This window comes from Chenopodium album, chromosome 2 (assembly GCF_948465745.1).
Source record: "Chenopodium album chromosome 2, dcCheAlbu1.1, whole genome shotgun sequence".
Taxonomy (NCBI): Eukaryota; Viridiplantae; Streptophyta; class Magnoliopsida; order Caryophyllales; family Amaranthaceae; genus Chenopodium; species Chenopodium album.
In genome coordinates, this window is record NC_137835.1 from 2,902,200 (window position 1) to 2,913,646 (window position 11,447).

Sequence of the window (11,447 nt, forward strand, 5' to 3'; positions counted from 1 at the left end):
ACAACACATTACACATGTAATAAGTGTCTCACATTTATAAAAATAACTCATTTTTTATTTATTTATTGTTCTTATATATACTCATCTATTTTTATACAATATGTCACAATCTCTTTTATAATAAACACCTTATCTCACACCCTCTTATCACCACAGTAGACGTACTTTCTTAACTCTCTCTTGCTCTTGCTCTTCCGCATTTTCTTAATATCTTTGCAAACATAAAGTATACATTATACTTCGTACTAGTTTACAGTCGGAAATATTCTAGTTTTCCAATTGTCTCAATAACTAGTTTACTTTTGTGTGAATACTTTATTTAATTGATGAATATATAAAAACAAGTTTTTCATTGCATTTTACCGTACACTTATCAATAATAAACATATCACACAAATATACTAACTCTGTTAATCTTTATGTGCAACTTTGGGGTATTATTTGTGAGATATAAAATATTTCAAAGTTGCACATAAAAATTAACGGAGGTAGTATACGAAGTATACATCTTTCGATATTGATCGTATCTCATAAATCTAACAAATTATGGAGCATTAATTTCAACCACAATATAATCAAATATATATATGTGTGTTTTGTGTCACTTACATATGCAATGAGAGTAATGAGTTTATTTGCGTCATAAAGTGGAATATATCTATTAAAGAATATTTTTTTCCCTTTTTTTTTAAGCAAGCAGCTCATTTACTGGCGATTTTCACCCTCACGAAAAGTGAGTCCTAGGGTTTGAACCCCTTTTCTCTTCAATTCCTCTAAGTTCTTCCTTTTTCCCAACCAATAATCCTTCTACCACCAAATTCATGCTACCAATCCGGTTTGGCCGCATACCTATTCTAATAGTTTGAAGTGTCTGTCTTAAATGCTTCAAGGTACACCTGTTGATTTCTCAAGCTCTGCATCTAAGTTCTTGATTACTCAGCAATTTATTTCCTTCTTCTGTAAGAAATTATACCCCCCTTTTACAGATTTTAAATCCTCAACGTGTTTCAAGTTTTAGTTGTGTGTTTTACAACTATTTCTTTATTCCCAATAAACTTTTCCAAACGTTTTTCACACTTTCTACACTTTGCTTAATATGGAGAATCATAAGAATCACCATGGTCCTACCAAGCGCGGAGTCCTGGGTAGACATCCCTCCAGTCACAGGTTAAGGCCTCCAACTAATTGGGATAGCTCGGTTATAGGAAGGTTTCATGGTCCAGAGCCTCCTTCTCGTTCTTTAGTCCAGAACATAGTTGATACAAGGTGGACAAAGAGGGGCCCGATTCGAGTCAAACGAGTGGGGAACTTCTATGCCTTTGTCTGCTCCCATACAACGGATGTAGATGCTATGCTTGAGCTTGATACTACCGTGATATATGGAAGACTGATTACGTTCCGAAGAGGCCAGCGAGGATTGCTTCTAGCCAATCTCAATTTCGACTACGCAAAACTCTGGATTAAAGTTACAGGATTACCACTTGATCATCTAGATCCAGAATGGGTTGTAGAAGCACTGCGCCATGTTGGTCACATCATCAAGGTCGAAGATTATGGCGAAGAGGAGCCTTTCAATCCGGATTACAGAGCGCTAGTAATAGTTGATCTTTCAAGGTCCCTTATACCAGGCTGCTTTCTACCAACTGATGTTCCAGGTCAGGCTGTCTGGGTTTATTTTCAGTACGAAGGTGTGTTTAAATTTTGTCAAAATTGTGGTGCGTTAGGTCATTATACTCGTACTTGTGTTCTGACTGAATATGAAGCTAAGCGTAGATTAAATCTCCGTTATGATGCTTTTATGCAACAAGGATGGAATGTTATCTTTGGTCCTCCGGGTCATCCACTTTACACAAATCTCATTGAAGGATTACCTGACTGGTTTATCCACCGTAACACTAAGGTTAATTTAATCGAACTTGGAGAACATACGGAGGCAGATTCCGATGATTATGGGGGCTATGATCACCCTGACAACGATGATGACGGTGATGATGATTTTTACCGTAGTAATGCCCCACACATCAGTGATTTTAGTATCTATAATGCAGAAACGGTTTTCTTTGAAGACCCAGATGCGGGTAATGATACTCAGCAACCAAATAGAACAGAGCAGGGGAATCAGGGAATTGTCGACATCTCAAGGGATGAAAATTCAGACGACAATTTTGTACAGGCGGCTGATACCTTTGAAGGTGAGGTCGTTTTGGAGGAACAGAGACATATACCACCTCCTTTTCATGATCCGAAAGGGAAGCAACCACTCGTGGAATCTGATGTTAGGTCGCCAACAGTCGCTGCACAACAATTACGGGGCAGGGTTTCAGGGTCTTCTAGGTATGGGCTTTTTGATGACCCATATACTCAGTTTACCACTCATTCAAGTGACAATGAGTCTTTTTCACCTGGTGGACTTTATCGAATGTCTTTGGAGGAGGCCTTCTTGTCACCTACTGCTTGTGACGATCCGTGTAACACGTTCCCACATCAGAATTCCAATTACGAAATTGGAGAGCCCTCTTCTAGGGCTGATCAGCGAATTACATCACCACCGCAATCATCTATTTTTCGTCAGGCTCAAAATATTCGCCAAGATGTAACGCGTGGGTCGAACACAGCCTTTGTCTATATTAATGGAGTCCGAACACCTTTTCGACAGGGAGTCCCTCAGGTTAACAGGGGTGGGATTTACTATCCCATTGATGGTTCAGCACAACAAGCTTCTGGTGCACGTTCTTCTAGAAGGCTCTGCTCTTTTCTCAGCTCTTTACAAAACAGAAGCAGAGTTTTTCCTGTTCCCGACCCAGTTCATATCTCTCCGCCGGAGGTGCCTTTCTCGCCACCTTACTTGCAAGGTCCGGATGGTTTTACCTCACCTCAAAACTACCAGGTACCGCACAACACCCCCATGGGTCGGACAGAACATCATCAGGTGCCGGCGCCAGTGAGTACACCGATGCAGATTGATGATGCATACAATTGGCCGCGCAAAAGAGCACGGCCCTTTGCTAGTAGCTTAGAACGTTCTCAGTCGCTTGACAGGCTTGCTACCCTTCGCTATTGTACTTCAAATTGGCTGCAGAAAAGGCGCAGGATTCGGTTGGAAAGGATCGAATTGAAAGGGGGTTTCAACCTATGGTCAGATAAGGATGGCAACAAGATTTTATCCTCGAAATGCATCACAGATGCTACAATGGCGGACGACATGGGGGTGGAACCAGGATTTACTTCTTCTTCCGTCACTCCTAAAGGGGACTCTAAGATTGCTACTACGTCCGGAAAACGCCAAGCTCCAAAGGTTACACTTGATAAGTGTAAGAAACACAGGGTCACTTCCTTTGAAGACTCGGACTCATCAGATTCTGTGGACATGCTTATTGATAATTGCTCGGATCAGGCAACTACTTGCGACAAATCGGGGATGAATTCCTCTAACTCTTCATGAAGATGATAGCATGGAACTCAAGAGGGCTAAACTCTCAGGCTTCTCCCAAGCTCCCTTACCTTTTTTGGATACTTAGTGTACATAAGCCTTTGTTTTTGTTTCTTACCGAGACTAAATGCTCGGTTAGTACAGTTGCTAGTTTGTTTAGTTCTAAACATCCTACTTTTGTTTCAGGGGAAGACTCCGTTGGTGCTAGTGGGGGTCTGGTAGTTTTAGGTTGGTCTAGTTTGCCAATCACTTGTGTTTCTATAACACCTCATTTTGTCCACTGTAATGTACAGGAACGGAATAGAATGATATGGAATGTCCTTTTTGTGTATGGACCGCCTGTTTTTGAGGATAGGTTTGCTTTTTGGAGTACTATGTTACAAAACCTACAACAATGTCCTAATACTCTTGTTTTAGGAGATTTCAATCAATTAGAACTTCTTGAGGATAAGTTAGGAGGTACCATACACATAAGAGGTAGTGAGGTTTTTTCAAACTGGAAGCTGAGTAATCAACTCTTAGATGTTCCTTTCTCCGGCCCTAGATTTACTTGGACGAATAAACGACTTACCCAGGGACTGGTTTTGGAACGCCTAGATAGAGGTTACATGTCTAATGACTGGTTTTTTCTTTTCCCTGATAGTAGGATTATTAACCAGCCATTAGTTGCTTCTGATCATGCGGCCATTATTATCACTAATGACTATGCTCATGCCACGAGCAACAGGCCGTATCAGGTGGAAAATTGGTGCTTGGACTTTGCGGAGATAGGTTCGATTATCACTCAAACATGGAATGCACCTACTCTAGGGTCTCCTATGTTCTCTGTCTCTAGGAAGCAGGTCATGACTAGGGCCCATCTACGTCGCTGGTGCTTGCGGAACACTAAGCTTTGGGGTGTCAACTGGAAATTGTTAACTACAGACTTGGATTCGCAGGGTAGGTCAGTTTCGACTCTCCCAATGGCACACACATACGTTACGAATGTAGAGGAAACGATGAGTACTGCTTCGTTGGGGGTTGCTTTTTGGAAACAACGAATGAAAGAAAACTTTATAGCCGTGGGGGATCTTCCCACCTCGCTCTTATACTCCAAGGTTAAGATGCGTCAGAAGAGGAATCAAATTCACGCTCTGCAGGATGATATGGGGGTATGGAGGGAGGATATAACTCAGGTACGGGAGTTGGTTGTGGATTCGATGAAAAAGGTTTTATGCTCGACTACTCCTACGGATACGGATACTAAAACAAGCATGCTTCTGAGAGAGTTAGATATTCCGACGTTGAGTGATCGACAGGTTTCTATTTTAACTACGCCAGTGTCTGCTGAGGAGGTTCGAAGGTCCATGTTTAGCCTTGATGGCGGAAAAAGCCCCGGGCCTAATGGGTTTACGGCCGCCTTCTTCAAAAAACATTGGGAGAAGGTGGGAGGTGAGGTAGTATCGACAGTCAAGAGCTTCTTCACCACTGGTTACCTTTTAAAGGAATGGAACCACTCCCTCATGGTTATGCTCCCAAAGATTGATGTTCCTGAAACAACAGCTCATCTTCGACCCGTTAGCCTCTGTAACACAGTCTATAAGTGCATCTCTAAATGTATGGTAAACCGTATGAAGAGAGCATTACCAGACCTGATTTCTAAGTCACAACATGCTTTCATTACAGGTAGACTCATGTCTGATAATATCCTTCTGAGCCATGAGGTTTTAGACAAGATCAACAAAAAGACTACAGGGCAGGACTACTTAGCGGCAGTTAAGATGGACATGAGCAAGGCCTATGACAGGGTAAATTGGGTTTTCTTGAACCGGGTACTGCAATATTATGGTTTCCCTCCTGCTTGGTTGCACATGATAGGACAGTGCATTTCGACAGTATCGTTTAAGGTTTTACTAGATGGGGAGACAAGTGAGCAGTTTAGACCTTGTTGTGGCCTACGACAGGGGGATCCTTTATCACCCTACCTTTTTCTCTTTTGTATGGACGTCCTTTCGAGAATGTTGCAACAAGGTTGCGACATGAGAACTTTCGACGGCATAAAACTGGGTCGAAGGGGTCCCACAATTTCTCACCTGTTCTTTGCAGACGATACTCTATTATTCTACAGAGAAAATGTTTCCAGTACCCAGGCCATTTCAGATATTATTAACAGATTTTCCGACATTTCAGGACAGCAACTTAACCTTGCCAAGTCACACTTCAAAGTAAGCCCCAATACTCCGATTTCCGTTCAGCAGTCCTTTAAGAGTATCTTGGGCATGCCGCAAGTGGATCGCTTTGAGAACCACCTCGGAACTCCGACTGACTTGGAGGGGGGAAAAGGGGCAGCATTTCAATTCGTCGTCGATAAAATCAAAAAACGTATCTCAAGTTGGAATGCAGTTAATCTTTCTCAGCCTCAAAAATTAATCTTGATCAACTCTATTCTCATTGCCATGGCTTCCCATGTCCTTAGTTGTTTCGAGATGCCGATCTCGGTTACAAATAAGGTGGATTCTCTTGTTGCAAGTTTCCTGTGGTCTAATAGAGATAACAACGGAATACACTGGGTGAGTAAAGACAAAGTATGCATGCCTAAGGGTATGGGAGGTCTGGGGATCCGGAGTCTCGGATCCTTTAATTCGGCCTTGCTAATGAAGCAAGCTTGGCGTTTATTTCACAACCCTCAGCTCTTACTCGCGCAAGTTTGCACTGCCCGGTATCAGAGTCCGCTAGCTAAAGGTCTTCAGGTTCAGTATCGGAATAGAAATTTCTCTTGGGGTTTAAGGGGTTTGATAAGAGCGGGGAATACGCTGCTCGAGGGTTGTAGTTGGAAGGTGGGAAATGGTAGATCAATAGTGGCAGGGAAGGATAGGTGGTTGAATGGAAGAGTACCAGAATTTAAATCTTCGGTCACTTTACGCCAGGCTAAGGATTGGAAAGCAAGTTACTTCATTTGCCCGTCGGGAAGTGAATGGAACCTCGCCCGCATAAGTTCGACGTTTGTCCACACAGATGCTTCCTTAATGGCTAGTATGGAGCTACCGAGTGATGGTAATGGCTCGGAGGATTACTTGTACTGGCAATTCCATAAATCAGGTAATTACACAGTCAAAACAGGGTATGCATTCCTTAAACGATCGAATTCTGCATGTTTCACTGACCCCGTCTCAGGTCTCTATAAAATCTTCTGGTCGCTCAACATCATGCCTAAGTGGAAATTGTTTATGTGGAAACTACTACAGAATGGAATTGCTACAAAGTCTAATTTGGAAAGACGCGGTCTGGCGGTAGGCATATATTGTGACCTCTGTAAGACACAAGTTGAAGATTTACAACACTTGTTCAGATTTTGCAGGAATGCGCAGGACGCATGGAGGGGGGGAATTTTACATATCCTCTCACAAGCTAACGCAGACCAATCCTTTGGCGATTGGATTCTGTACTATATCCGGCTTTTTCTAAGCCAGGATGGTCTGGAGGGACACAGGACAACCTTTTTTATTGCCACTCTCTAGGGGTTATCGACGCGGGCTATTATTTCGGAAGGTCTTCGCCAACAGGGACTTTTAACTGCGAAGAAAAATGAGAACCTTCGCTCCTTGCACCCACCAGAAGGGGTGAACAAGTACCCGCCCGGGTTTTTTTGCGCTGTGTTGCAGGATTCAGGAAGGGGTAACCTGCGGGGACAACAGTCATCCTGGTTGACGACTCGTGGAACAGTAGCACTAGAAGATCAGGTATGGGTTGGTGTCCGGAGGTACGTCAGTACGGAGAACAGGGGTGTCTAGAGGGGGCCTCGTGTGGCCTTGCTCAGTCAGCTCTACATGCAGAAATGAATGCCTGTTTGGCGGGGTTACAATGGGCGCTCGCTAGGTCGATTTCGGAAGTTACTATTTACACGGATTCTACTGGAGTTGTTAGGTGTCTTCGGGATGCGCAGGATTCAGATGTTCCCGTTCGATGGACTGTCGCTCGAATTCGGGAAATTAGCAACAGTTTTGATGGGTGTACCATTCTGAAGGTAGATCGGACTGTGGTGGACAGGGCCCACGTTCTTGCTACCACGGCGAACAGTAGTCTATCCTCCTTTAATTTTGTCATATAGTTAGTATTTCTTGTTGTTTAAGCTCTTGTCAAAAAAAAAAAAAAAAAAAAAAAAAGACCATGTAAGTCCACATATCACCGTTATGGCCTTACGTCCTTACCCCAGCCCGTCGTCTCCATGCATGCATTACATATATTCGATCAAATACGTACTGCTCTCATTAAAATGTTGACATGACTCATAACCCAAACCAATAATAGGTAATTACTAATTACTAAGTAAGAAACTTTAACTAAACTTTACTGATGTTACCTAATATCGTTGCTAAAATTTTTAGGAAAATTAAATATTATACATAACCCTTAGGGCTATATATAAGCATTAAATTTACACTTAAAAATCATAAAAAGTTAATAAATCATCAAAATATAAACACTAATAACACTGATTTACGCGTGTTTTTGTCAAAAATTCCTATTTTATACAATTTTCAAGAGTATATTTAATACTTATATATAACTCTTAGGGCTACATATAACATTACCCAATTTTTTGATTATAAATAACAAAATAAGTGATCATTATTCAAGGTCAAATTTGGATTTTAATAAATTTTCTTGTAGCAATTTACTATTGATTTATTACTATACAGTAATTAAGATGAATTTTCAATCACATACAATAATTCATTCATCTTTATGTAAAATGAAAATGACATTTGTCAACTTGGTTAGAATTTTCAATATAAAAAAATCCTGAAATTAACATGCATGAAATTAAACATAAGTTGAATTGTTATTTGACTGATTCCAAGTTACTAAATGGAGTAAATAACAAAGAACGCGTATAGAATGGATTATTCATCCTTGACATGAGTGCATGATTATTAGATCAATAATGAAGTATACACAAGAAAATTACTATATTGTATAAATATGTACTCGTAAATAATCAATTTCAAAAAAATGTGATCGTACTTTAATTTATATAAGCTAGTAAAATAAATAAGATTGAATAATTCTATAATCCAAAATCTGTAACAACTAAATGAGCAACCAACATCAACTAACCCACGTATAAAAATTAATTAAAAAATTAATATTCACATTCGATCCTCTAAAATATACCAAGTATAAGTATGTTTTTTTTTTTGAAGGCCCTAAAAATAAATGAGTTGAGCTAAACTAAGAACAATAGTCCATAGCCACCACGTCGAAAACCCGAAACCTTTCCTATATCCACCACCGTCACCGGCACCGCTGTTAGAAGTTTCCCGATCGGATTCTAACAACGACCCGTAATTAAAATTCGGGTTAGACCCGTACAAAGATTGAACCCCTTCAACATCATCAACACGTAGGTCCACTTTTCGACTCCTTGGTCTTAAACTCGGGTACATAATAGCATCACTAACAGAAGAATGGGCTAACCCAAGCACGTGACCAATCTCGTGCGTTGCCACTGATTCCAAATCAATGGCTACATTTGATCTTTGTGTTCCAAAATCAACGGCCCACGTTTCAGCTGCATCTAAATGAAGTCTTCCATTCTCAGGTGAAAAAGCATGTGCTAAAACTCCGAGTTCGCCATCGAACGGTTCTCCGTCACCGTGATCGCCACTGTGAAAACCGATACGAATGTCGGCGGTTCGATAGTTTTGTGTCTCTGTAAAATTAACGGGGATAACCTCGGACCACCGCGTAAAGGCGCGTGAGAACACCGCCTTGATTTCTTCCGGTGAGATGTAGTCTATCATATGGTCCGGTGAGAAAGCGTATGTTAAAGTCATAGGAGGGTTGTGAGTCCACCGTGGTTGGCCGTTAAAGTAGGCGTAACGACGCGTTTCGTGTAGGTTGGTGATGGTGGTGGTGTTGTGGCGTAGGTGGGAGTCGTCAAGGCCGCAACGTGGGGCCATTATGAGGTCAATAGTATCGGTGTCGAGTTTTCCGGTGGGAGGTAGACCGAGGTTTTTTTGATAAGTTAAGATTGCGGATTCGAGGTCGGAGTCAAAGTCGTCGGAAAAGTTTCCCGGCGCCGCCGCCGGAAGGTAGCCGAAGCGGTTGAGGTAGGTCTTGAGATCACATATCCCGGTTACGTGGCTGCCCTTCTCGAGGTTGGCGAACCTCGCGAAGTTCCCCCACGGGGTGGAGGAGGAGTTAAAGGCGGCCGCGACGGAGGTGGAGATGGTGTCATTTAAGTTTAGGATAGATGGTTGAGGGAAAGTTCTGGCGGGAAAGGCTGAAGGTAGTTGTAATAGAAAGAGCAAAAAGGGTAATAGAAAGTGCATGGCTAAAAAATGAACAAATAAAAATAGAAAAGTTAGTTATGTTGGGAGTTGAGCCTTCAAAATCTAAATAAATTGTTTAGGTTTATTTATAAAGATGTTAAAAAAAAATTTTGGACAATAAATAAAAAAATAATGGGAGTAATATAAGAGAAGAATGTGGGGAGGGTGGAAGCAACCATTTGTAGTTTGAAGGAGAGAGAAAGTTTAGAAGATTCTGCCGTGCTTTGAATAACATTTCAAATATGGGGGATTAAGCAAAGTTTGATGATCTAATGAACATTGGGTGGGTGAACAAACTACTATTTGCAATTTTGTTTAATCCACTTCTTTTTACTTGCTTTATGTTGCTTTTGTGTTAGTAGCTTTATGTCAACGTAACATCAATCGGTCTTTAATCATTCTTCATTCATTAATATCGAGAGATGAAACAGATTGTCCAAAACAAATTGAGATCAAACCAATAAGCTAAACATGATAGGTTACATATTTAGCCATGTTTAATAAATTTAGTTCAAATATAATAAAGTGAATAGATCATATCACACCCTAAGTCCCTAACTGCCTACGAATAATAGTAATATACACGTATATATTAACAAGAAATCACAAATGAAGTGGTGATATAATGAACGTTGAATAATAGAATAGGATGATGAAATCATGAAATTACTAATACACGGCGTATATATGTTTTAAAATTTTTAATGTTGGTTCTTCTAAGATTGTATGCTATAGCGTATGTGTCAAATTGGAATAAGCATAAGAATTAGTAAATAATTAAACAAATATTAGTTTAATATTGTTGCATCTGACTCTGTTTATTGTTGACCAAATTTTTTTATTTATTGACATTGACAAATTCTAAGACTTATTATTACTAGGCCTGTTCACGGATCGGATATCCGATCCGAAATCACATTTCGGATCGGATATCCGACTCATCGGATATCAGAAATTGAAATCTGAATCCGATCCGAGAATTTCGGATATCCGATATCCGATATCCGAAATCATTCGGATTGGATATTTCGGATATCCATTATCCAATATTATTGAAAATTCAAAATCAGATGCAAAATTGAAATTCCCAACAAACCTATCCTTGAAACCAGCATTTTGTAATACAACTTTTGAAAGAGAAATAAACTCCAAAGACCAAAGTTCGAAACAAGAGAATTGACAATAGTAATATCAACTCAGGAAATTTATCATATCACAAAACCATACAAAATCGTAATCCCCAACAAATTTATGTAAAAAATTCAGATAAAAAAACGAAATTAACACAAATACAAGAAGGAGATTCACAAAGACTAGAAAAAATTAGACAAAAAAACGAAATTCGCAACAAATATTAAAATAAAATTGACGAGCAAATGCGAGTCGAAGGAGAGGAGATCTGGTCATCTGGGCGTAACTCTTGTGAAGGAGATATGGGCATATAATGGTGGCCACCGACCGGTAAACGGTGGCTATGAAAGGTAGGGTGACGGCTGAGCATAGAGAGAGAAGGGGATGAATTTAGGGTTTTTACTTTAGTGAGATTGAAAGTGAGTAAGGTGTGACCGTGTAAGTGTGACTGATTGGTCTTAGGAAATATTCTTTTTTTTTAAAAAAAATATATCTAATTTCAATATTTACCCTTTAAATTATCGGATATCGGTTCGGATATCCGATATCCGATATCCGATATTTTTCGGATA

The 11,447-nt window shown here is 40.3% G+C and overlaps 1 protein-coding gene across 1 annotated transcript; it reads right to left on the reverse strand.

The window, feature by feature from the left end:
- Positions 1-8,411: 8,411 nt before the first annotated feature.
- Positions 8,412-9,848, reverse strand: LOC145579679 (metalloendoproteinase 1-MMP-like). The gene has a single exon (XM_081636917.1). The coding sequence runs from the start codon at positions 9,742-9,744 to the stop codon at positions 8,617-8,619; it is 1,128 nt and encodes a 375-aa protein (XP_081493043.1). The 5' UTR covers positions 9,745-9,848; the 3' UTR covers positions 8,412-8,616.
- Between the last annotated feature and the right edge of the window lie 1,599 nt (positions 9,849-11,447).